The following is a 27,003-nucleotide window of genomic DNA, read 5'->3' on the forward strand; positions in this document are numbered from 1 at the left end:
TTCCATGGGCATAATATTTTGAGGGTACCCTTTTTAATTGGTATGGTGATAAATATTATCTTATACTACGGCAATTATGATTTGTTATGAAAGTTAAAGGTTTATTATGTGAGCACATACGTCAATTTCACATGGGTGCAATTCCAAGGAAACCAGTCGGCCAACCTTTTGTGCAATCAAATTGTTTTGGCTAATTTCATTTACTCATTCAACTAAGGTTGTGTGAAAATTTGCGTTGAAAAATATTTATCTTACAACATTACAATGTCTCAAAATATTTACAAATTTGCAATGCAACGCAAAATAGTTTACGCATTACCATTTACACTGATGTAAAAGAATAGACATAAACATAAAAAACATTTACACAAATATCAACTGTCAAAAATACAGTAGTCTAAAAATGTCACGGGCAGCCAGTAATCATTAAAAGTCTTTTATAACATATCATTTCTTTAAAGACAAATTATATTACATGCATCCAGCAGGTTGCAACTGAAGTCTCCGTAAAAAATAGTACTGCGAAAAAAGTACAAGGTATAAAAGTTCTTTTTGTTCTTTTGTTTTCAGTTATGGGGAAATGAAACTAGTCATAGGTTATTGCACAACCAATCAAAATGCAAAAGAGCAAAGATATCCGTTCGCGTACATCCAATCAGTTTTATTACCATTACAGCAAACCCATCATAAGATAACCCTAACACCTGTAAAAATCCTTTAAAACATACTCAACATTAGCAAGATAATGAACAATAAATATTGAAACAAAATACTAACAAACAAGAAATGGAACAAGAGATAAAAATACAAGAAACATACAATTCAATACGTGCAAGAAAATGATTCTGTAAAAGAGCACTTAAAGCATGATCAATTATATGAGCGTGAAAATGAGTTAAGGAGAACTCTCACAAATAGCGGAACCAACTTCAATGCCCTGTATTTCTGTAACCAGTCAAAACAACGTTCGTGGTGTGGCAATAATAGAATATTTTGAAAAAAAAATAACAAATAGGTGCATAACCAGGCTAATTGTATATCAATATTATAAGAGATTTTCACAGAGTGTAGCAATTCATGTAAAAGGTAAAATTGTTGAAGCATCTGAAGTGGCAATTGCTAAAGGGGAATCAGCATCACTTTCCATTTCAATCTTTTCTGCAGACATGCTGTCAAGTTTTGACGGTGATGATGAGTCACACTTCTTGTCGAGGACTTGTTCATTAACAGCTGTTAAGTTACATAAAAATTCAATAATAATTATATACGTTAATATCATGATGATTTTTGCTTTAATATATGATATCAGGATAACCTTGTTCACGGCGTTTGGCACGCTTTCGCTTTCGATCAATTGACGAAACTTCTTGTTTTAATTGCTGGTAAACTTTTCTCATTTCAATCAATTTGTTTTGAAGGATTCTTATGCGCTCATCTGGAGTCATCTTTGAAAGTTCTACGATCACAAAATAAACCGCACTAAAAACATGGACAACATCACCACAAAATAAGATTGATCCGCAAAAATGCAATTTTTGACGCTTCTTACCATCCAGGATAACAGGATGAGGAGCAGATGGAGGATCGGGTTTTACTTTCTTCTTAGGTCGTCTTCTCGTTTTGGAATGTTTTGATTTCAAGTTATCTTCTTCACTGTCGCTTTCACCAGTACTCCTAGATCGTGCTTTACTCTGTTTAAAAAAAATGAATAAATTTTGACTTGACTTGGACAGGAAAAGTCTCTGTATTACTTAAAGTTGGCAATAATTCCTCATCACCAGGGTGTTGGCTACCAAGCTCCGTTATTTTCTGATGGACGCCTTTCTAGTGTTTTTAGCAACCTATTTAAAATTTCGAATAGTACAGTAAAACCACTGAACAGGAGCAAGTGTTGTTTATATCATCATGCGTTGCAACCATTGAACTCAATTCTTTACTTTATTGTAATGCAGACACTTCACTACAAGGCCAATACACTAACGAAAATGACACCAATGGTGTTTCTTTCTTGTTTCAAATAAAAAACTTCACAGTATTACGGTACGTTTGAAATACTTTTTCTAGCTCAAGTTTAACTAATGAAATACATACACCATCAGATTTTGAATTTCTTCGTCCATTTATTTGTGTTTTAGACTTATTCTTATGAAGACAATCATGACTGCCATCTGAGGGTTCAGGTTGCTTGTTTTCAACATATTTAGGAGATAATGATGGTGGTAGATGCTCCACAGCATTTGGGGAATTACTGTTAATTAAACGCACTAATTAGCACAACATATGGATATTATATTACAGAATTTTTGGGTTTACTTTCCACTTTAGTGAATTCTACTGAAACGTTGAATATCTAATAACCTTTCAGTATTTCCGCTACTTGTTGATTCATTTTCATTGAAATATTGAGGAGATGCTTCAGGTGTCGTAGGAGGAGTGTTTTCCACCAATACCTATAAACAAAGTTTATGCCACACAAATTTTTCTACCCTAAAATTCATACCCAAATAAGTAAAATAAGATCTCGAAATTTATCACACATCATTCTATCTCTCTATGACGAAAAATGTCAACATTGTTAATTAATCATTAATGAACTTTGTCCCAAGCCGAATAATTGAAAATGCAAAGCCGAAATTTTAGAAGTCACTTACCTTGCTACTGGAAGCTGCATTCACTGGCAAGGGCTGCACAACCAAAGGGGATGTCAAGGGAACCTCCTCTGGTAGTGCCACAACAGGAAATACTGATGCATTTGAACACGGCAGTGCTGATAACTCATCATTTATGTCCCCTAAATTATTTTCTTCTTCAAGCTGATGCAACTTTTCATTTAAATTAGAATCTTTGCTGTCTGTAACTTCCACTTCCATGCTGTTAGCATTGCTAGCACAACGTGTAGTTAGAATTAGATCTGAAGTTTGATCATCATCACAGCCTTCGTTGTCATTCTTGTCAACACATGGCTTATCCTCATCACAGTCATCCTTATTTGAGAGGGGTTTTTCACATACATTTGAAATCTTCTGATCACCAGCCACGTGGGATTCTTCCTTTATGAGGGAAAGTTTTTCATCTTTTGTTGAACCTTTAGGTGAATTACTAGCAGGCTTTTCCAACTCAGTCCATAAAGTTAATGGAGACGCACGACTACATTCAGAAGGTGATTCCACAGACCTTGATGATGTCTCTGAGGATAAGTCATCAACATCTGGAAGTTCGTTATTGCTCAAAGCATCAACAGCAGATGCAGAACTGTTACTTCTTTTACATTTGGTTAATCCATAAAGAGTGGCATCCCTGAGATAAGCAGGAGATTTTGATCTTCGACCTGATGTTCTCCTATTTGAAGGAAAGTTAGGTGTAGTTTGCCCAACTGATTTGTCTTCACTTCGTGTAGGGTTATCCATATGCTGTTCTGTAGCACAAGATGTAATATTTCCAGATAAACATTTTTCCATAGACGCTGCACGTTTGCTTTCATTGGTACTGTCTGTATTGGGCGGAGGAGTAGATGAGGATGTGCTTCTACGCCTTATTCTGCCTCTGTATTTCTTCTTCCCACCAAACTGGTCAACTTTTGCAACCTCCTGTTTAGGATCTACTTTTGCGATCGACTCTGCTGTTGGCAAACCACGCTTTCTTGCCATAACAGAAGCCAGCGGACTGCTACAGTTTAGTACTTTTACGGTAGTTTGAAATAAATTGCTGCTACATGAGGAAGGTGCAGCATCATCAGTGTTTTTCTTTTCCTCTGATAGGGTAGGTGTTTTGGATCGCTTCTGAGTTCCCTTTAGAGCAGGAAAACTTGGTGTATCATTGTTTTCAGTCACTATACTTGCAATTCTCCATGGCTTGATCCATTCATCATGGCGGCTGTTCCAGCCTGCATAATGAACATAATATTGCACCTCTTTTTCATCCTGCAATTCAAGGTCAACAACTTTGGCTTCGTATAACTTGAAGGAATCTTTTCCATACTTCACCAAGAGTTTGTCTCCTGCTTTATAACTGACACCTTTTCTACGAGTAAGACTCCCACTATTTGTCCGTTTTCTTTCAGATTTGACATCTGACTTGGCCAGATCAATATTTCCCGATAATGCATTTCCCCGTACCACCGATTTCTCTGAACCAGTAGATGAGCCGGTGTCATCCATGTCTGATTCAAGTCTATTATCACCCTCAAATTTGCTCCTTTTGCAGCGACGATTCTCCTTCAGAGGAGGATAGATCTCATAATCATCCGCAACAGACACAGTTTCAGATAGTTTTCGTCTACGACTAGCTCTTCGGGTACTTGTATCAGTGTCATCGTCATTGCTAACTAATGGAGATATTCTTCCAGATATTTTCGATAATTTACCTTTGGAAAGCCTTTGTGTGCGTTGTAACTGCTTTTTTGTCATTTTACAGGTAGTATTTTTAAAGCTCATCAAATATTCTTCAAACCCAAGGAGGTACTTTGTGTAAGCATTCTTCACATGGTGGCCTGCAGCTTGTGTAAGTTTTGGAATGCCCAGATCAGAATAAATTTCTCTCCAATCACTTGATTGTGTAATGTTATGAAAACCCCCTTTAGCTTGAACCAAACTAAAAATGAGAGTAAATTTTACTAAAACAAAATACAAAGTGGTTAAATACTAAATAACAAAACACATAAAAAATAAGCTTAAAAGTCATTTACCTGTACAGTAAAAACAGATCAAGGTCTTTATAACCCAGTATAGGTGTCTTGTTCATAGGTGACCCACGATCTTCCATAAACTTATACAATTGTTCCAAAAAATCATTGTTCTAAAACACATAGAAATGATTGAAAAAAACATCTATTTCAAGTGAATACATGTGCAGAATACTCAGTCTGTCTTCCAAACCTTTACTGGAAGTACTGTAAAACAAAACCTGCTTCACCAGACAGCCAATAGCTTTTTATCAGTTAATGATTAAACCCAATGGCCATGCTGGGGACAAAATACTGGTGCCCTTTACTTTACCACTTACCCTTACCCACTTTATGCCCTTTTTCTTTACCCTTCTTTTCATTTAATAGTGTATGTGCAGACATGTTATTGTAACACAAAATGTGAATACCATAAAATTTGTTGAACTTTCCGTCAGATAGACTAAGCAAGAAGCTTAAATACTAACAGAATTTACTGAAAACGTTTAAGCTAATCTTTGATAATAATTAATGGTAAGTTGAAAATTGAAATTTATAACGGAGTGTTAGGTTTAAATAATGACAACTTATGGATTCAGTTAATACCACGCATGCAATCAAATTGGTTACCAAGGGACCATGCATCGCTTGGGCTAAGCAGGGGTTCTTAAATTTTTTGAGACGTACCCCCTCAAACAATGCCAAAAAATCTCGCGCCCCATCCTATTGCAAAATCAACAAACATTAAACAGAACAACAATTTATTTGCATATAACCTTCATCAATGGGAAGGATGTGGCTGCATTTTTGGAAAACAAAAGTTTAATTCGGTGCTTTGTAGCAGGTAATGCACATCTCAGATCAGGTTCACAGTCAAGTTTGTTCCTAGGCGTTGTCTTTGTAATTACAAGTGTAAAAACGCCACTTTCAAACATCTTTGACAACCGACAACCATTGACTGTCCGACTTAGTTATGAAAGCATAACTCATAGAGAGTTTGTTATTTCTCGCGCCCCCAGTTTAAGAACCACTGTGCTACAGGAAACAATGCAATTTTATGATATGAAGTAAAAACGATAATACGGAACCACATATACCTGTATCTACAGTCTTACACCAGATTAACTCAAGGGAGTGATAGCATAATAAAAATTAGCATAACAATATTTTAAGATTTTGATTGAATTTTTAGAACTTTGCATGCACATGATTCCTACTACGTGTTTTGGATTAGTTTGGTGATGCAGGTACTGGAGAATTATGCAATGCACAAGCTAGCTGGTCAATATTCAGAGTAAGTAGGTGATGATATTACGATCACTGGCATTTCACTTGTACAACCTATTCTATGAATGAACAGTGTGCTGCTGAGAAAGGGTGAACTACAGTTTAAGTTAACAATCTTAATGAAATCGTTTCAATTCTGGCATTGTAAATTACATTGTTAGAAGTAGGGAGTGAGGCTGGAAGATGAGTATTAGGATTAGAACATGTGACAATAATAGCAAAAAGGAACAATATAACAATAACACAAGGCAGTGGGTGCTTTAGTTGAATATTACTTTATGGCAAATGAAAATGTATTACTACTTTCACCTTTTCTTCTTCCTGTGTCGGCTTTGTTTTTTTTGGACTTTCCTTTTCATCAGCATCAGCATTAAGAATATATCTCATATCTGTTCGCCAAACTTCAGGAATTATTCCCGATTTTTCCCACGCAAGTGCACTATCAAGCACATCTTAAAAAATAACACATATTTCAGACCAAAATCTGGTCAAAAGCAAGCATGCAAGTTAACAAATTAGTGAATACAATACTTTTAAAGATGCGTACATTGAAAACGTTCCTTATATACTAAAATTATAACCATCAAAGTTAACCAATAAATATATAACCACCAGTCCACCACACACGAGGAGGTTATGTATTTGTGTGCATTTGTTTGCTAGCAACATTGATCACTATGTTTTATTCGATTATGGTCAAATTTTAACAGAATAAGAATGATACAAGGAAGATCTAATTAAATTTTAAGGTTGATAAATCCATTGGGACCGCACTATAAGCAAAGAAGCCATCTCAAGCCATATTTGCTTATCCTCTTTCTGTGCAAGAGAACAAAGGAAGTAACCTCACTCTGCAAGCAAAAAAAAGTAAAAGCAGACATGTAAGAAAGACAAAAACTGTCCTGTGAAATTTATTGCGCACTTTGTAACTACCTAAGGTAGGTTGGATCAAATGTTAAATTGTTGTTAATTATCCCAGGAATGTAGGTGGAAGGCATTACATAATTTTGTTTGTCATCCCAGGGATGTAGGTGGACCGCAAAGGGTTAAAGGAGACCTAAAGTCGTCTTCAACTTATTTTCTAGAAATGGGTAAAAATACGCTGATTCCGAAAATGTAAATGAAATTTCACTATCTTCTTTTGTTAACGAGTTATTGGCAAAACCGTTTCCAAAAAACTGTGCAGGGAGCGGATGATGTGACGTCACCTAGTTGGTTGGTCTTCAAACACGGTTCAAGTGCATGTCAGATCAATGAAAAGTTGCTGTTGGAAAACTCGTTTCGGCAAATGTAATGAGCACGTTGGTCAGTCTTTTAAATATTTCTTCAGTAATGTTTGTAATGCTAATTATTAAAAAGGGGTTTTTAATTAAACAAGTGTTATCTGTATGTACACTGTGTGACCTTACAACCTACAATAAGAGCACTTTCTTACTCAACTGTTGGGTCTAGTAGTGCAGAAAAACATGTCAAAAATTGAGTAGAAGAAGTCCAATAACGAAGCAATATGGTTGTGCACTTCTGCACTCGACTTTAAGCTTGATCCTACAGTTCTAGCTAGCGGTTACTGCGGCTAGCTTCTTTTCACTCATGCTGTCCTGCTACCTGACTATCAAGTCAATATGTCAATCCCATTTTTAGTCACTCAGGCAACAGTCATCTTAAACAATGTTTTATTAAATTTGGGAGGACATAAAAGTTTGTGTTGATGAAGATTATTGAAAAATTGAAAGCTCTTCTGACAAATCTCATGTGGGCTATTCAGCTGTTTCAATTAAGGTATTAAGGTATGCGCTCTCTTTAAAAAAATTAGGAGCATATCGGTTTTGTATACATAGAGCTTTTGCTATTTTAAATAGCTTCAGCAATGCTGTGTTGTGTTTAGCTGGTGGTAATTCATATACGGTTGCTGGCGCTATGCCATTGCCCATTACTGTATATAGCATACACAAAAACACACATATAATCACCACCTGGAAACTTGTAAATATATTCCACATACTATAGCAAACAGGAGTTACGCCTTCATGTTCATCTTCTACACCACTGATATTTACCTCTCCATGATTGCTCCACCTTGGCAGGCATGTTGTGCTTGCTGAGTGGTTCACATCGACTAACTTTCATCAATTTTCCATTTTTAAATGAACGAACAACTACAAAGTTGTCTTGCATTTCATCCCAATCCTCCGCACATAATGGATTTACACATACCCCAGGATACCTAACCAACAAACTTACTTTTTAATAAAAGTTCAGTAAAAACTCGATTAGTGCAATTTTATGCCTTTTCAATGCATGAATCATAATTATCAATACTTCCAGATTTATGATAATGTCTGAACTGAATTGAAAAAAAGATAAAAATATCAGCATACAGTACATAATGTTCAATTTTCCCACCAATGTTTTCTTTTATCCAAGGGTTCCACTAAGACGAGTCTACCCATTAAAGGATCTGCTAACCACTTTTTACGCTTTTTATCTTCTGAAGCAGAGTCAGTTTCCTCATCCTACAAAAACAATAGAACAGTGAGTTTAAAATGCTTAAACCATATTTCATGCATTCTTCAACATAAACCTTAAAAAATTAATTCACAAACTGCTTTCATGACAATAACAGTACAAAGGCGTGAGCTACATTAGCTTACCTTGACCTTTACACTTTTCTGCTTGGTGTGAGTTTCGCGGTCAGGTGATTTCTGATCATCACTGTCAACATCTAAAAATTTATATATATAGCAAAGATGTGCAATTGTGCATACTGGTATTACAATACATACACTTTTGAATTAAATTAAAATTAACACTACGAATAAACATCAAACAAAGAACTACGATTAAAAACGTTTGTCAAAGCCATAAAATCAGTGGCAACAGGAAACAGATACAAAAGAAGACAAAGGTTACCATCAGTTTCATTTTGAGCATTCAAAGTTGTTTTTCTTTTAGGTTTTCGTTTGAAACTCAAAACAGGTGTGCCAAAGTTTTCTGGGTCTGTAAGGGGCAGGTGATCCAATGTTTCACTTTCAGCAAAATGACGAACACCTGGGTATGAGTATGCAATGGACATTTGTTATTTAACAAATTTTGGCAGCCTTTGAAAACAATTTGTAAATACGGTAAAATTAGCTTAATTCATCACACATTAGTCGGACCTGACAGAATTGTGTACACTCTAATGTTTACTGGTTAGTTTAATTTATCTTTGCGTAATTCAACAGTTCAATTACTTTAGCGCCTTTTTCCACCAAGAAGAATTTTGCTTGTGTAATTTGGCATTTTGTCATGGACTATGGGTAAATACAAGCATAAGTAATTCACGACGTAAGAGAATTTTTATGAAGGGTTCACATTTGTAGTGAACTCATATTGATGGTGTGATTGGTCAATTGCATGAATGCACATATCATAGTGTTTTATCTGTTTGTATAATTCGGCAGTTCATTTAATTCCACACTTTTTCATAATCACCTAAAGGTGCCGAATAAGTCAATTCTAATGTTTCTCCGATTTTAAAAAACTGAAGTAAACTTGTAAAACACATTTGTCTCAAGTCTCAACTTGCCTTGCAAGCACAAAGAACCCCGTGATAAGGACCTCACATCTCCATCATCGAATTCAACAGTGTACACACTTTTATCTTTGGCTCCATTGATTATTCCTTCATGCCATCCTTGCATATCAGGAAACTGTGCTTCAACTGTTGCACCAATCTTTAAAGAAGAATATTTATGTTATGTTATAGTTACGTTATAAACGTTATGCTACAAATAAGTTCACCGCCTCCTAAGTGCTATTGTCCAAAGAATTTTCAGTGGCAGACATCAACTTTGAATCAATCCAATAACATTTTCTGGCATTTTAAGAACAGTGTAATGAAGCAAGAAGCGATCTAAAACATACTAATTTCCAGCGCTTAACTTTTTGAAAACAACTTAACAAGAATATTATTTGGAAATTAAATTCTTGACTGATGTCCAGTAAGTATATGCGATATGGTATATGATATACATAATACATTAGAGATGTACCGACGCCCATGTTGAACACTGGAAAATCGATATATCGGTCTTCTTTTTTGCCGATGCATCGATCAATGTTTTGTATAAAATTTTTAATTTTTTTCTGGAACTGCTTTTCCGCCTTTTATTAGCTCTCTTTAACGAAGAATGTTTACTCGTATCGAAATAAAATTTCTTATACTTTAAAAGAAAAAAAGGCTACCATATACAGTGGGACCTCGTTAATCCGGACCCCGAACAACCGGAATCCCCGCTATCCGACACAAAACTGCCGGGAACGGATTTCTTCCTATGCATTTTACCCCTTTAATCCGGAAACCCCGCTGTCCGACTCCGACACAAAAGTTTTGGAACAAATGTGCTAAATCAATAGCAATAAAATCCGATAAACCGGATTATTAACAGTTAAGCGAAAATGATTCACGATTGTCCTAATACACTATGTACACTGGGTAGTTAGTTGACGAAACAATAGCCGATTATCTACGCATAATAACGTTGCGGTCTTTATTGATTCAAAAGTACAGTATTGCGCTTTGTAAAAAATTTTAGCCGCACAGCTTTTTAGTCATACTATGAAATACTGTACAGTATTTTAGAAATGAAAAAATAAATTGTTCATCAACAGTAACAAACAACACTTCCGCGGTCGCAAAAAAATACGTACAGTACATCGGTTGAGTGCGGCAATCTATTGAAGACATACTGCTGCAACTCAATCGTGCTATCAGCTTAATATATCGCATTGCGCAAAGATTGGAAACAGGTCAAAGAAAGTTCAAGACTGCTGGTCCCGCCGGAATGCTTCGCCATGCAAGAGCGGTTGTCAAACCGATTTGCGGCCGAATGTTCGTCACTTGGAGAGCATTCGTCTTTAATACAGTGGTTCTGGGGTTCGACACTGGGTCGGATCATACAAAAAATATAATTTTATTTTAGTTGCTGTCCAGCCAGAAAGTCGGTACTTAGAATTGGAGTAAGGTGCACACTGCGTTTTGAACACGGTGCTGCATTTGCAAGATTGATTGATTTTTTACTTTCCGATAATCCGGAAACCCCGCTAAACCGACATTTTTTGACGAAACGAAGTGGTCCGGATTAACGAGGTCTCACTGTACTGTGATATACACCATTGTATAAGATGGCCATGAACCAGATAACCTACCAGCTACGAATGCAACGACGTTAATAACGGAAGTAAATCGTCAGCCAAAAGTAGGGATGCACAATACAGAATACCTGGCTATTCTAGAATATTCTAGAATACTTAATTTCGAATCCAGAATTTCGAATCTATTCTGAAATTACGCGGCAATTTTTTCTAGGCAATTTTTTCCGAATAATAACGAACAAAAAGCAAAAATATTTGTACATTATTTTGAATTGTATTAGTATCACATGACAAACAGCATAACATATGCTAAATCAAGCATCGTGTAGTTCTCGCCACCTGCACTACCAACAGTCTTAATACCATACTTTTCGGAGGTAACACATTTACACATCGAATCATGGAATTAATCAAGAAGCTGCTTGTTGCAATGTAGGATATTCAGTGCTTCTAAGTGACTTCCGGTAAGTCGAGATCTCAGGACGGTTGCAGTTAGCCCTGCGCTGGAGAAGCACCTTTCTGATGCTGCAGATGATGCTGGCAGCGAAAGGTATTTCTGGCAAATGTTGTACAACATAGGGAATTCTTTTTTTTAAGTTCAAATACTCCAACACGTCTGTGTTATTGGAGTTCTCTTTTAGGTAGGCTGAAACCTCATTAGTTACAATAGTGTCAATGTCAGCTCCCTCATCATCTGCATCTTCTTGGTGCTTTTTCTTCAAGTGCTTCAACAGACTGCCAATACTGTTGCAATATGATAAAATTGCCTTGCAATGGCGACAAACCACGCTATTCTTTTCATCTGGCTTACAAAAATGTTCCCACACGCTGGAACTTTTTTTTCGCCCACGACCAATCGACATGACGCAGTGATAATAGATTACCTTATTCCTCTACAGTCTACACTTACATACAGTCTACTGCTTACTTGTTTACAAATCTCAAGCGCGTGGTTGGTGAGTGAATCAATGCGTGCGCGACTGCACTGTACAGCACAGCACACGTAATGGATCATTCGCCCGCACACACATGCAGCGCGTGCAAACTTCAGCTTTTTCGTTCGCTTCATTGTTTTGCGTAACGGATGGTTAAACTAAAATCTAGGCAGGACAAATTATTTACTCGTACAGGAACGCACTGCGTGTCTGCAGTTCTGATAACTGCGTGAACCCTATGAAGGAAGAAAATAGGCGCTTGGAACAAACAGTCTATGAAGAAAAAAGGCGGCGCGCAAGACGGAAAATATCAACTTTACATTTGTTTAACGTCGCACACTGTTCATTTAACAGATTTATTTTCGAATCCTGATATCCGAAAATAAACTGCAAATACGATTCAAATACATTGAGATTCGAATCTCTAAGATTCGATATTCTGTATTGTGCACCCCTAGCCAAAAGCGTCCCAATTATCAACGCTCATGATTTTCAACAACATGCCAACAGACTTGAACTATTACTTTGCGTATAAATTCTTTAATTTTGCTGTTTCAAGATGATCACATGTGGTCTGTTTATCGCACAAAAAGAATTTGGCCGATGAGATAGAAATACTTTTCCAGATTTTTGGTCAGACATATAAACGTCTCGTTATTTGGCCCAAGATTTTCATCAAAAAAGACAGTTACACATCACAAGGAGTAGGCTTAAAGCAGCCGTCACTCTAAACACGTGTTATTAGCAAAGCATACAGAGTTTTTATTCAGTTTTGGTTAGGTGAACGCTAAGAAATGTTAAAGAAATGCAACCTATTAAAAATTAATCGGTAACCGCTAATTTTCTGCTATGTTTGCAGAAAGGCAAATTTTGAGAGATCGTTGAAGAATTTTAAGTTTTGGTCTCCAAAAACACCTTAACAAAACAACCTGCAAGTATGTATAAATGCATGTTTACAACTGCAAAAGTGATAAATTAGCTGTCAAGGTTTGGAAAAACCTAAATATCGTGAAGTAAAATATCACATCACATTAAATATTGCTTTTGTGAAAGATCACAAACATCAGCCAATACATCGGCATCGGCCGATGTTGAGAATGACCGATACATTGGCATCTAAAACATTGGTAAAAACCAGCATCGGGACATATCTAGTATATGGTACTACATATTGAACTGAATATGTACAATATGGTACAACTGAAGACAAACCAATGTGGAGTTTAGCTATATATCAAGTGCTAAAACAAAATAACCTTATATCAAAAAAGGGTTCCAACAACAGTAAAACAAAAAAACAACACTTAGTTGATAGTTAAAAGGCGTGTAGTAAAATTCGCAAATTTGATACTAATTATAACGTATGTGGCGGCAATTACGATGTCACAAATCATTGTGTGTGATAGTGGTGTTTGGATCAAGTATGAATAGGATGTAGCGTAGAAGGCCACAACAGGTATATATTATATACCTTATTTAACACGTTTTTAAGTGCAGAACAGGAATACCTTGAACAAGATAATCTTACATACAACTTAAATAGCATATTTACATATTCTAATGATGATATATTTATATATACTGATGAAGGAAGATGCTAAGCTACATTGAGCTAAGTTTTGGCTGTTGACGAGATTCTAGTGTAGAGGTGGGCAAACTACAGTCTGCCAAAGATAACGTGAGTAGGTTTTCTGAAAAGTTTGAAGTTTCAAACTTTGAAATTTGCTCAAAGTGATTTTTTCTGAAGACGAAACCACTATTAGTTCATTCAACTTACCGGTAGATAATAGTAAGTCATCAGTCATACGTAATTACTGCAATCACATTCTGACCACGACTTTAAGGTTCCGCAATGAAAGAAATGGCAATTCATATAATTTTTTAAAAACAAACAACGTTGTATAACTTTTAGGACAAACCCCATTTCTCTCACTACATAATCCCAAACAGCTTCATAGTTTGAACAGAATTCTGACTATAACAAATTCCAAAAAATCAGCAGCTACTAAAAAGCAAAGCACCATGGGGTCATTATGAAAACGAATTTGCTATTCAGAAGAATCTTGGGTTGCATTTTATTTCATACATATTTTATGCATACATTCGGGATTTTTTTGGTCTATTAATTATTAGAATTTCGGGATAGTGTCGATCTAGGAAGCGTTCTTTATAGAAACTGCTACATAGGAAAGCATTGTAGATTCATAACTTCTGCAGCGCCAAAGCTAATTTTAAGCACACAAAGAAGAAGTTTTGAAGCTCGTCGGTAAAGGATTGTTTAGCTACAAAGAAAATTTCCTATGTGCTTACCTTGCCTTAAAAATTTGCTACCGATGAAAACATTTTCAGATTCCAGAACTGCAGATACAAGACCAAATCACATCACAAACTAACTACCGTATATAGCAGCGCATAAACCCTTTTTTTGATGAAAATATTGGGCCAAAAAACAAGAGGGGGCTTAAACACCCGACCAAAATTCTGGAAAAAAAATTAGGTCTTGTCGGCCGAATTCTGTTTGTGCAATAAACAGACCACACATGATAATCTTTAAACAACAAAATTAAGGAATTTTACAGGCGAAGTAATTGTTCAAGTCTGTAAACTTGCTGTTGAAAATCATTAGTGCCGACAGACCAGTAATTAAGATGCATTTTCAACTTCCGTTATTAACGTCGTTACATTCGTAGCCTACTTTTATATTGGTTATATTAAGTTGTGAACATAATTTAGATGACGTTCAATTGGTGGTAAACAGTTGTCTTCTCCATGACACAGACTGTTTGTCACAGAAGAAAAAGACTTATACACCAGGTACACGTTAAAAAATATTTTTGGCTTGGAAAATTGGGAGGGGGATTATACACCGTATATACAGTACGAAGCCATAATGTATCATGAGTCATGACCTGGACTGCCTATAAGAATTCAACAGCCAATGTGGCCCTAAAGCAATAAAGAGTTTGCCTATATTAACTGAAAACAACTTATTAATTTAAGATTAACTCGCTTTAGCACTTATCTGTCAGTATCACTTTAACTACCAGAAATGATTGCATGTATATACATTACCTTTAAAGGCCCATTTATGCATTCTTCCGTTATGCTGTAGCTTTTACCGTCTTTTTTACTTGCAACCTAAACATAATCAACTAAAAGTCAACATATTTTAGAAAACTCAAAATACACACAATGGATTGCTGGACATTTGTCACAAAATACACTTCAATTAATTTTATAGCAAGATGGTGTAGATACGCACATACAGTATTATGTTAACCACGGCCTATACTTATTTATTCTAACTACTTGATTGGTTAATAAACAAGGGTGGGTTATATTATTTCTACTGTATGTGCAGCCTAGCAAACCTAGCAAAACATCCAACTATATACAAACAACAATCTAAATTCACACACAACTCATTTTAGTAACTTTCACAGATGGTCTGTCTTGCTCACTTACGTTGCATACAATGTGGTATTATAGAAATTAACATAAAATCAATACGAGATAGCTAGTAGCAATAAGTCAACTCCAAAACTTTTATTGATTTCGATACCAACAAAAATGGAAAATTTCCGGTACAGATTATTGACATTTTGCTTACAGATAATGTGAGTGAAATGTCCTTCCCTAATTTTTTTTTGTTTTGTTTATACACATCTACTAATTCAGAGAAAGTTTGTTTAGCAAAAACTGTGTAGTTTGGTCTTTGAGCGAGTAATTCAAAATCCAGTTTGCAAATAAGAAAATGATCTACCAAATTGGGATTGCAAATTTATGGTTATGCAGTCTACAAGAAAAAACTGTTATAAAGAATCGTAAATGTCATAACAAATCTTTCGATACCAATTCCAACTGATGCCGATTCAATACTCAACACCAATTAAAACTACTTGTCTCGCCACTAATATCAGGACAAAGCTGGATGATTTGAAGACAAAACATCAAGTCCTTAAGTATAGAGTATACAACCAAACTAAAATTGCATTACAATGTTGTGAGAACTCTTGAAAATATAGTAAAAAATGCTAAGCTTATTTATGTAAACCATGATACATACATAACTTTATTTGCATTGATTTGATCATCTATTCACTGAAAATACACACATACTAAGATTAACTTGAAAAGCTGTCTATGATTGATAAAGTTCTTACTCGAAATATCACATTTTGTTTCACAGATTTAATTTTAGCTTCACAGAATGCACCACGATACTTTGCACTAACTTCAGTGCCCACTCGCAGATAATGTTGTTCAAGCTCCTCCTGAATACATAGATAAGAGTTTATGAGATACAGACAGAATCAGTTAATCCCATACAGCTTAAACGCATATATCTTAACGTTCATAGCATACAAATCGGAAGTAACGAATCAAATCCTATCTACCACTAAGAAAAAACATCGGTTAATCGCATACTGCTTAAAGGAATACATCAGAAGATGGCATAAGGTGTTTATTTCAGTTGTTGCTTTTATTCAGTTAATTGCATATTTTCGTGAGCAAAATGTTCCAACAAAAATCATTTGTAGGTCATGTGTTTCACGATGCAATAACTTAGTTCACTTTCAAATTTATACCTGGTTCTCTTCCTGCGGTATATCAAACATGATAATGAATTGAATAAACGCCATTCATGATCAGTCATATCATATCCAGTTTCTTTTTATCTGTTTTACTTTGGTTTTAATGACGTGATAATTTGGCACCATTGCAAACCTTTATGTTGCACAGTGTGGTCAACCAAGCCTGATAATTTCTGCACGTACATGCTACAATGGAGTATATAACTTCTATTACTGCTACCGGTATGCACTACAGCGCTTTTGTCTTTTTTCTGAAATCTTTAGCGAAACGACAATGTAATGCTTAGTCACAACACAAGCAACAGAGATGCCTTGTGCGGAGAACTAGTTAACTGCATTCCCACCGAGGCGTTTTTTATATCAAAGCAAGCATTTCAAAACAAAGTTAAAAATCAATCATTTGAGATGTTTTTAATCAGATAAACCACAATACTTTATCCTAATTTTGTTGTAAAGGACATTAGTCAAATGGTGTAGTTCATCAGTATTCAAAATGTACCAAACCTAAACATTTCAATACTACGATGTTAAATACGATGAGTGGCTTTGTTAGAGCTTTGTAGAGTACACAGTTGTCTGTTCATGGAAATTCACTTTAAACCGCTTTCTAAAGCAGACCATTTAACCCATGTATCAGATAAACACATAAAAATGTCTGACAAAATGGATATGCGATTAACCGATTTTTTCAGTTCCTTATTTAAAAGCGTTAAGCATTTAAGAGTTTACAAAATGCAAACTGAAATTATGAAAATGTTATGTAGTCAGCTCAATGATTAGTATATACCGGTATATAATCTTACAAGCAACATAAATTTTGACCAAGCTATGTCACAAATATTCACCCAAAAAATATTTTTAATATCAAATATCTTTACTCAACCCAATAAATAACATGCTTAAGTGGCAGTAATACAATTAAAATTTAAAAACAAACTTCACAAAAACAGTAAGTATTCAAAACAAAACTTGTGTCATGCACCATGAAGTAATCGGCAGACCAATCCTTAAGTTATGGCTGTGAAGAATGCAGCAATATTCAGTGCACAACAGACCCACAAATCCTGTTATATCCTAACAAATTATAGGCAGTCATCAGCAACAAAACAAAATATAAGCAGCAGCTGTAATGCAAGCAGAATGTTGATTACAGATTAATGCACTTTGTCTGAGCCCAGAATTTTGAATTCTATTTTAGAATACTTTTAAAGACAAAACGTTCAAACATTAAATTAAGTGTTCAAATTTGCCATTAACCCAAGTAAGTACAAATCTTGAATTCAACAAACATAGGCGCCGATTTATTGGGTAATGGGCTGGCCACCTCCTACCACGATCACTGCTACAAAGTGGGGGCCACACGGTTGCTCACATAAGTACAGTCAGTTTGCACATGTCTGATTACAGTAACAGTGTGTTTGCGCGGGCAATTCGGCTTGGAAATTTCGAGCATAAACATACAGATTTGCTTGGGTAGCTTAAGATTTTAGATCGCTTATGGACAGCAAGAAACTGCTTCTAAAACTAGCCTATAGCAATTATTACTATAACTAGGCCTATAACTTTGGTAAAATAGCTATAATACACAAAATGGAATTTCAGCAAACCTTTATTAATAGTTTTGCCAGGTCATGGGACGAACTCAATTATTAAAAAAAAAAAACCGAGCTTAAAAAATTATGAGGGTAATAAGTTTGGTTTGGTAAAATATTGCTGAAATCGTCAAATAGGTTTCGAATTAAGTCTCCACGCTTACAATACCCGTGCACACCGATTAGTTTATAGCAATCACTGACCATTAATCTGTCACAATGTAAAGCTTTTAGATTCCATACTACCTTAGACTACAAACTATAACTTTAGAAGTTTGCCTTGTTTTGCAGCTTTGCAATTGAGTAGGCCTATTCATGGTTCCAGTGGAGTTGGTGATCAACAAGCAACATGAAATCGATTTGATTGGACGAATTCTCTATGACGTATTACCAGCTGCAAAGTGTAACATGTTTTCGTTAAACCCAAAGCAGGCACGCGCATTGAAGCGTAGCAAACTATTCATGCTGTTCCAAATTGTTGCAAAATAAAAGTGCAGAAATCTTCATATTACATCAACACTAATATGTTTCGGATCTTACACTGGTCAGTTCTCAAAGTATAACACTACTTCATGTACAACGTGAAGTATATAAATGACAAAGCGTGATTAACTAGAAAATGTCATCCACGAGGATCATGCCGGTAATAAGTTTGTACCACAGGTAGCGCAGTTGGGTGGAGGAAAAAAAAACATTTTTGAAAATTAAAAAAGGTTGACTGAACACCTGCCTTCGGCCATAAAACTATGCCCAAAATAAATTTTGGATGGTTGGCAGCAAAATTGGGATGACAACCTGGCCCTAAAGTCAGAGGTGGGCCGTTGCTATTTTGAAAGTACCGTTGGTAACGGTACCGTTACTTGGCAAAAAATGTACCGACGGTTCCGGTATTCGGTACTGTTTTAAAAAAGTGGATCGGCACTTTGTCGGTACTCGGTACCGGTACTTTTCGTGTAAAAGATGCTGCTGCAAATGCAATATTTGCCGCTATTATGCCCCGGTAAAGGTTACTCCAGATCAAAACAAATGTCACGTTACTCGTTCTCAATTTCACTTGACATTTCTAGATTAAAAAAGACCAACAGATGCTAAAATTGGTATTAAGGACTAATTAACATGTATTTTTGAAAACATACTTGTTAAAATTTTGATCTAATCACGTGAAAAGTACCGAGACTGTCTGAAATTTCTTGAAGAAAGTAATTCGGTACTTTATTTCAGAAGTACCGACGGTACCGGTATCGCTAAAGAAAAAGTACAGCGGTACAGTAATTCGGTACTATAATACAGCGGTACTGCCCACCTATGCCCAAAGGTCAATGGGGTGGCAAATATCTCATAAATGCCATTGCACGGAAACCGCTGACAATGGAAAGCTGTTTTTGGTCTTTAAAATTTGCAGGACACATACTTTTATCTCTTCGCTGATTTAATAATTTCTCCTATTCCTTAAGGAGATAAACATATTGAAGAAAATTTATTTTAAAGCCAAATTTACTGGAAAAGTCAGTAATGTAGTATCATAGCAGTGCTGTATCAATAGCAACAGCTTAAGTGCTAGAAAAAGAGTTAAAAGAGCATTGGTTTTGATGTAATATTTGCACAATCAGTAAGGTCTCTGTGACAGAAAATGCTGTTTCCCCTTGCATAAAATTCGACTTTGTGGATCCAAACTCTATAAAAAAAAACGTGGGAAAGCTTTTTCAAACTTATTTCAGTGATTTTATGTCAGATATTGACAAGTTGTTTGACATATTTTGTAATCATGAAACATTAACAAGGAAGCAAGAAGAAAATAAAATAAAAATGAATAAGTCGGACTTAGGTTTTTTTATGATCAAAGTGGTCCATGGGCACAAAAATGTTTAGGGTTTGTCGAAAGTCCATCTAATAGAGACATTCATTTTCAAACTGTCTCATGCTAGATAGTTCACATTGGCTTACCACATACTTCGGTATTAAATCTATGTTCAGCAGCCTTCAACATCTTTAAGTTCATTAGCAAAATTTTGTGGCAAAATGTACTTTCCAATTTGGTTTGAAACTAAGCGTCAGCACTGACTTACAGATGAACCAAGAAATTTTTTATCACATAAATCTGAAGAGACCCTTTTGACTTATGAAGGTCTCTTAACTTAATTTACCTGTTGAATTATCGTAGTAATTGGATACTGAGCTGAGAAGTATAATGCTTTTGTCTGTGGATGTGAAAACAAATGTAGATAAGTGCAAAGGTGCGCTTTTCCCAAGTTTTATTTCGGATGGAATTTCACGTCGATATGCTCTCATGGTACCAAACATTATAATGTTACTCTGCAAGAGTTTTCTGGCGAGAATAAAACATGTAAAAAAGTTGTCGGTGGTTACATTTAGTTCCGTATTCTTGTACGGCTCCATCAAAGACAAGGTTACGTGCTCCCCAGGTCCAATTTCTCTTTCTTCTTTGCCAAAACGTAGAAAAGTCCGTAGTACAAAGTTAGTCGTGGCATCACACAGAATCTAAAATTTTATTCCAAATTTAGCAGGCTTTTGTGGCATATATTGGATGAATATATGACAATAGTATGTTTTTTGCTATGTAAGCATAACAGTAAAGTATCAATCGTATGTTAGAGCTATTTACCTTGCTCGACAGGGGAAGAGTTGCTCATCAATTGTGATATTTGGGTTTGGAAAAAAAGATTTTTGGCAGTTATCCATGAGTGAATTCCACAAATCCCTAATTGCAGCAAGCTTGTCGGTCTGTCGTCGAAGACTTTGTGAGTTTTTGTCATCAAAACGAATGTAGCTGCGTAGCATTGTTCGGATTTGAACTTATTTTTACTCGTAGTTTCTCGAAAGGTAGGACGCCCAAATTCTTCATCCCAGAAATTGAATAGTGGTTCATCTCTCCCTTTCAACAGACCACGAAGTATGCACAGACCTAAAAATGCGTTCAATTCGTCTTTAAATAAAGAAAATGCTTCATTACCTTGCCGTTGTGCCTCAGCAAGAGTAAAATTCATAACAGTTTCAAAATTCGGATGTCCCCAAAGCTCTTGAAACACAACTTTTCGTCATTTATATGAGCAAGTATGAACCGCTTAGTGCCTGATTTTGTACTAATAATATTTCTTCTTCCCTAGCGCCCTGCTCTACCGGGAGAGGTTTTTTCCCACATGGTACCATCTCTGCTATATACTTGAGTTTGTGGTTGTACGTTTGTTCTAACAGTATTTGTGGAACTAAGATATTGTTGTGCCAAGATGATTCAGTGCCAACATGTTCTAATTGTTGTTCACTATTTTCTTTGTTTGATTCTAGTTCAGTTTCTTGTATTTTTAGCTTTGCCTCCACAAAATCTTCATCATATGAATCTTCATCAACATGAAGCAAATCTAGCACTTCGTTACTACTTTATATAAATCATTAGTATGAAATCTAGCCATTGTCAATTGGCCTAAGCTGCAAGGAAGTTGAGTTTCTGGCGATGAAGCATATAATTTTTGCAACTAAAACTTTTTTACGGTCACAATACCGAAGTGAGAGAAAGTCTTACAGAGTTACGTCATAACATGAAAATCCAGCTATATAGACGTGGCGAAAGACTAAACATCATTGTGTGAAATAAACATTGAACAAGAGTAAACATACTGATGACTTAGATTCGTTCTTGTAACAAGTCATAAGAATTCATAACCTTTACTATCAGTAAGGGCCGAAGCCCTAAGGGGTCAATTGACCCGTTTGGTCTTTCTCGACAAAATTTTTTTCAGGCTTTCTAGGATTCACCAGGGGCGCAAATATCAGTTTTAGGAGGTGCTTATTTTTGCCAGTAGGCTAGCTATTAAAACTAGATGCAAGGGGTGTGGAAAGTTTGTGTAACATACTCATAACAGATGGCAAGCATGCAAGCATGCAAGCAGATAAAACCAAAAGCAGCTGAAACACAAGCATGTGCTAAAACAAAAAGGCTAAGCATGCCAAAAATTACTACACATTTAACATACAATACTTTCCTAAATCAAAGTTAAACAATTCTTTCATTTCCAGACTGGGTGGTTGTAAACAAACTGGTGGTGGAAACTTTTTTAAAAATGCCTACATTAAATTCGTTGTCTATCCAGGCTGTCCATTTCACTTCTTAACAGCTTGCGTTTTTCTGTTTTCTGTGAGTTGTGACTATGTATTTACGTTGGTATTTCAGTTTGCCTGCGTTTTCTTTGTTGTGCATGTTGCCAGAGATAATGCGTATGACGTTTCGGTGGTTTCGAAGTCGACGGTATAGTAATCATCGCCATTAATCAGCTTCTTGCTTTTGCTTCTGTCTTCATGTAAGTCATGTATTTGTTCATTGGTCTGCAAGTAAAGCCAAACGTTAGGCATGACTAAATTTGTTTTTCAAAGTACTATTTTCTTTTCTTTTTACACTCAAAATTAAAAAGCATTAACATATGCAGCAAAGATCTTTTTGTACCAGCGTGGCAAAATTATTGTCCCTGTCAGGTCCCACTGCATGACAGTTGCTTACAAAATAAACGTTGTAGTTATATGTAATGTGTTTTAATTACTTTTCACTAATTGTAATTGATTACATGCAGTATTATTCAGTACATATATACTCTTAAAAAACACCACGTATTATAGGTCCATTAGGCCAGGGCTTCTCAAACGCTTTAGGTTTGCGACCCCATTTTACAATAAACAATAAACGTCAATTACAAATCTGAAGTTGTATTTTTGTCTCTGGCAAAATCATATAACTGCACACAATCCACCGAAGTACAGTAGCTGTAGCCTGCAGTAATAAAAGAATCTCGTAATGGAAACAGTAAAGCGAATAAAAAATAATCAAAAAACAATTCAATTTATAAAAATTAAATTTGTTTCACGACCCCAAACAGGGTCGCGACCCACAGTTTGAGAAGCCCTGCATTAGGCTACATACGCTTTTAAAAGTCATCTTTTTGATACGACTGTGCAAGTCAGCCGGGTGACCGAGGTTAGACTATACAGCGATGGGCTTGTGATGATGCGGCCCGTGTTCAATACCCAGTGCCGCAACCGTTGTAAAGCCCATTGCCAAGGCTTTAACACTAACAGTTTCTCCTGTTCAGTGGTCCTGATATTAATATATATAAAGTGGAAACATCATATAGAAAAATTTGTATGTCAGTCGGAAATTGCAGGAAAAACTCGTCAAACCTTCTGTTTCGATGCAAGTAATTTATTGCTAGCCAAGCACTAACGAGCCTTCTGATACCATCCAGCTATTGTGCGATTGAAAAGTTTATTTTCAATATTAATAAAACAGTATTCTTGTAAGTATTCTACATATTCAAAATTTAATTTGATAAAGCTCTTCATGGACAACTGCCATGAACGGTTGACGGGAAACTTCGAACGCTTCAACGACATTTCATTTTCGAGTTAAATTAAGAGAAAAGTTTGTTTCCCAGGGCTAAGGCCTGTATATATATATGTCTCCCTTTAGGGAGGGGTCAAATTAAAAGTATAAGCTGCCACTATTTCACCGGAAAACATCGTGCGTTCAAAGCTATTTTCCATAGTTTCTCGTTAACCAAACTTAAATGTTATAACATAGTAACCTAAACCTAACGTAAATCAACATTCTAATCTAGATCTAACTCTAATAAAACCTTAAATATAGCTAAAATCAAATTTTTGCATACCCATTCTCCTAACCTAACCGCCTATCTTTAACAAAGGGCTGATTGACCTACATACGGTGAAATAGTCATTCTCAAAAGTTTAGTCCAGAGTAAACTACAATATGAACACGCAAACGTATTCATATACAGTATCATTCATCACAATGAAGGGGAAAATAGGGGTAGCTAGTCCCCTGCCGCAGCATTCATGTGGTAGCAAGAAATCAAAATCGAAATATTACGTATTAACGACGAAAGGGCAAATGTGTTGGAGAGGCGCAAGAAAAAGAGTTTCTTTACGTGAAATTATAAAAGTTATTTTACAAGAAAGTGCATGTAATATGGGTGCTATTGCTATAAAAGTAGACAGCGCTGCAAAACGAAGGAATTGGCAATGGCAGTATTGCACAATGGCGGGATTGAATAAAGGCGATATTTATGAAAAATGACCGTACTGGACAACGATTATATAGTTCAAAACAAAGATAATAGTCATTGCTGTCATTCAAAACGTTTGCTGGTTGTCTGCTATGTGTCAAGAAATCAAAACTCAGGGCTCAGCTGTTAAGAAATTTAGGCCACTGCATGGTTTTATTTGATACGCTATAATACGTTGTAATTTTTGACATCACATATATTTTTTGTCTAACTATACCATCATCTCGTTAATTTAAAATTAAGCGGAATTAGTTTTTAATTTACGATTTTATGTTTGTTCACCAACTTGCTCTTTCTATATGTTTAAAATGTCCCATGAAAATATGTTTAGGAGGTCAAAAATTTTGGTAAATATAGAGTCGAACTTATATATGGATCGCACATTTTGTGCTTGCAGCTCATATTTATCATTGTTTTTAGTGGTGGCGGCTCTAACTTTAACTCACAGGGCAATGAAAACCCTGGCTATACGTCTTTACAGTAGTAGGAAATATAACAAAACGGTATAGTGCATAGATAATAATGCATTTGCTGCCAAGTACGCGCGACTACGTTGACAATCTGTGAGAAGCGTCTGATATGTTTCATTTGCACACAACGAAAAGATTAAGATCTTATTTGCGTACAGCCTCCGATAGAGGCAAGACAAATAGGCTTTGTCATGTAAATATAAAATAAAAATTTCTTTTGGCCTTTATGGAATGTTGTCAAAGGTTATAAAGATGTTCTGATACTGCAGTGTATAGCCTACATTTGTAATAACCCCTGTACCTTATAATGTTACAAAATAAAGACACAGTAATTAGCAACATTACTTATAGCTTACGAGTAGGTATAGTTATATAAGTTATACTCATAGACTCATAGTTATGTGGCTACTCATAATGAAGTGATCAGCATCCTTGTTTAAATTTGCATGAAACAGCTAAAATACAGTAAGTAATTTAAACAGCATTTAGTTAAGAATAAACCGTGGCCATAATTCGGGATTTCTCTTTTCCGTCAGGTTTACCCCGAAGCAAAATCTTTTCCTGCTGATTTGTGATGAGAGGTTGCTCTTTTTTCCCCAATCGCGACCTACCGGACGTATATAAAAATAAACAGAGTAAAAATATCTAACAATAGAAACTTGTACAAAGGCTAGATCGGTAAACCGTGGCTCGAGCGATGACGAACCATCGCCGGACGCCAGGTGTAAGTCGTGTAAAACTCTCCTTAATCCTCGGATAAAGTTAATTATTAATTTATTACCATATCATACCATCATTACTACAGAAATACTTGCCAGGTGAAAATACTGAAAAACAGAAAATATTGCTTATACCTTTCTTGTTCACAAGATGTTGACTTTCTTCCACAAAAGTAACCCATAAAATGTAAACATAAAAATGGGCAAGCCGATAGAAATCTTGTGTTAGATTTTTGATGGGAGTTTTCTAGCAAGTAGGACTGGCTGTTCAAATAATAAATACTAATAGATATAACGTTATGCAGTATGTATAATGTATTATTCTGATTAAGTTATTAACACTTTACATGTCAACTGCTAAAGGTACAATACTACAGCATGTAATACGTAAAAGCTACAACAGAAAAAGTATTTAGAGTACAGTTGTTATGCGAAAAAACATTACCAAACAAACTTCTGTGTTACCTTACCTGTCAACAGAATCTCTTGATTCACCTACTGCTTTGGCTTCATATCTTTTTGGTGGCATGTCTAGTATCACATGATTAAATTCATAGTGGGGATTTGCCAGATAGGAATCGCTATAAATAACTTGTTCTTTTAGCGACATTTTAAATTAACCTTTTAAAATAATAGAACCCTAAAATACTAAATTGGAGAAAAATTGAACAAATTTTGGTGGTATATTTTTGTACTACAATATTAAGTAACATGTTTAATAAAGGACTTGCACGATGATTCACAATGATATTATGACGTCACAAAACTGGCCGTCAAAGTAGCAACTTCGATCTACAGTACAGTACTTGATTATTAAATTGTATATTATTATCGGCACTAGCTTTAATGAAATTTTAACATATTTTTCAATTTTTTTCTTGGTTTTACTGCAAGTTGCTGCAAAAATTGCAAAAAAATCAAGGAAATGTCAATTACTCTGTTTTTCTCAATCTCTCTATTTTGCACCATAACTGTAAAAATGTCTTTATTACAAAAATTGTGTTTAATAAGACACTCCACTGCTCTACATGCAGTCTATAGCAGTGTCGCATCCACTGCTCCACGGTATGCAAGTGCGCCTTGAGAAATCATCAGGATTGCTGTGAATGATTAATTACGTTATTCAATTTCACCTGTTTGGCGCTCAAATATGCGAGGGTGAGTAGTGACAGTAGGAATAAGCATATTTAATAAAATAAAAATTAGTGAGCAATTTTGAGTGCAGCAGATATTTTTTGTAAAAAAGGTGCCACAAACCAGAAAAGGTTGGGTTCTACTGCTCAGTGCTCGTAGACCTCCGATTTACAGCCGCCATCTTTTTTAAGTTGAACATTTTTTCATCGCCTACTTTTAACAGTGGAAATCGTCGAGTCGCTTTCATTATTGCTTAAATTGCAAGCGTTTCGGTCATTGAATTATAAAGATTTAACTTTAATAAGTGAAGCATGACCTTCTTAACCAAATATAAGAAAAATGTTGAGATTTTACACCGCTATCTTACGCACTCGATCTACCGGTCG

The 27,003-nt window shown here is 35.6% G+C and overlaps 2 protein-coding genes and 1 long non-coding RNA gene across 4 annotated transcripts; all 3 read right to left on the reverse strand.

The window, feature by feature from the left end:
* Positions 1 to 181: 181 nt before the first annotated feature.
* On the reverse strand, positions 182 to 17,756 carry LOC143461618 (uncharacterized). Its single transcript, XM_076959395.1, has 16 exons — positions 17,596 to 17,756; positions 16,182 to 16,292; positions 15,091 to 15,156; positions 9,516 to 9,663; positions 8,858 to 8,995; positions 8,599 to 8,669; positions 8,351 to 8,460; positions 8,005 to 8,171; positions 6,257 to 6,399; positions 4,685 to 4,794; positions 2,652 to 4,590; positions 2,359 to 2,450; positions 2,092 to 2,248; positions 1,550 to 1,691; positions 1,316 to 1,456; positions 182 to 1,230 (listed from the first exon to the last, which is right to left on the reverse strand). Exons 1-16 carry the CDS (start codon positions 17,596 to 17,598, stop codon positions 1,076 to 1,078), a joined length of 3,693 nt encoding a protein of 1,230 aa, XP_076815510.1. The 5' UTR covers positions 17,599 to 17,756; the 3' UTR covers positions 182 to 1,075.
* A 2,725-nt stretch (positions 17,757 to 20,481) lies between these two features.
* On the reverse strand, positions 20,482 to 22,283 carry LOC143461621 (uncharacterized). Its single transcript, XR_013118058.1, has 2 exons — positions 20,829 to 22,283; positions 20,482 to 20,704 (listed from the first exon to the last, which is right to left on the reverse strand). It is a non-coding gene; the product is annotated as an uncharacterized LOC143461621 (long non-coding RNA).
* A 122-nt stretch (positions 22,284 to 22,405) lies between these two features.
* LOC143461619 (uncharacterized) lies at positions 22,406 to 26,142 on the reverse strand. 2 transcript variants are annotated; one of them, XR_013118057.1, is made up of 4 exons: positions 25,954 to 26,142; positions 25,619 to 25,747; positions 23,133 to 25,371; positions 22,406 to 22,543 (listed from the first exon to the last, which is right to left on the reverse strand). XR_013118057.1 is itself a non-coding variant. In XM_076959396.1 (4 exons), the coding sequence occupies exons 1-4, from the start codon at positions 26,091 to 26,093 to the stop codon at positions 22,536 to 22,538; spliced, it is 342 nt and encodes a 113-aa protein (XP_076815511.1). In that variant the 5' UTR covers positions 26,094 to 26,142; the 3' UTR covers positions 22,413 to 22,535. The 2 variants fall into 2 exon arrangements, 1 of the variants encoding a protein (XP_076815511.1); XM_076959396.1 differs by having other exon boundaries at positions 22,413 to 22,543; positions 25,307 to 25,371.
* Between the last annotated feature and the right edge of the window lie 861 nt (positions 26,143 to 27,003).

Source organism: Clavelina lepadiformis, chromosome 6 (genome assembly GCF_947623445.1).
Source record: "Clavelina lepadiformis chromosome 6, kaClaLepa1.1, whole genome shotgun sequence".
Lineage (NCBI taxonomy): Eukaryota > Metazoa > Chordata > Ascidiacea > Aplousobranchia > Clavelinidae > Clavelina > Clavelina lepadiformis.

Bases quoted from the DNA above. Each gene is read 5' to 3' on its own strand.
- LOC143461618 (XM_076959395.1), bottom strand. The intron at 9,664-15,090 runs GTAATGTATATA...TCTTCTTTAAAG, and splicing joins GCATAAATGGGCCTTTAAAG to ATTGGTGCAACAGTTGAAGC. The intron at 8,670-8,857 runs GTAACCTTTGTC...ATAAATTTTTAG, and splicing joins TGCTCAAAATGAAACTGATG to ATGTTGACAGTGATGATCAG.
- LOC143461619 (XM_076959396.1), bottom strand. From the start codon at position 26,093: ATGTCGCTAAAAGAACAAGTTATTTATAGCGATTCCTATCTGGCAAAT. The intron at 25,748-25,953 runs GTAAGGTAACAC...TTATTTGAACAG, and splicing joins TCAAGAGATTCTGTTGACAG to CCAGTCCTACTTGCTAGAAA. The intron at 25,372-25,618 runs GTATAAGCAATA...TACGTCCGGTAG, and splicing joins ACATCTTGTGAACAAGAAAG to GTCGCGATTGGGGAAAAAAG.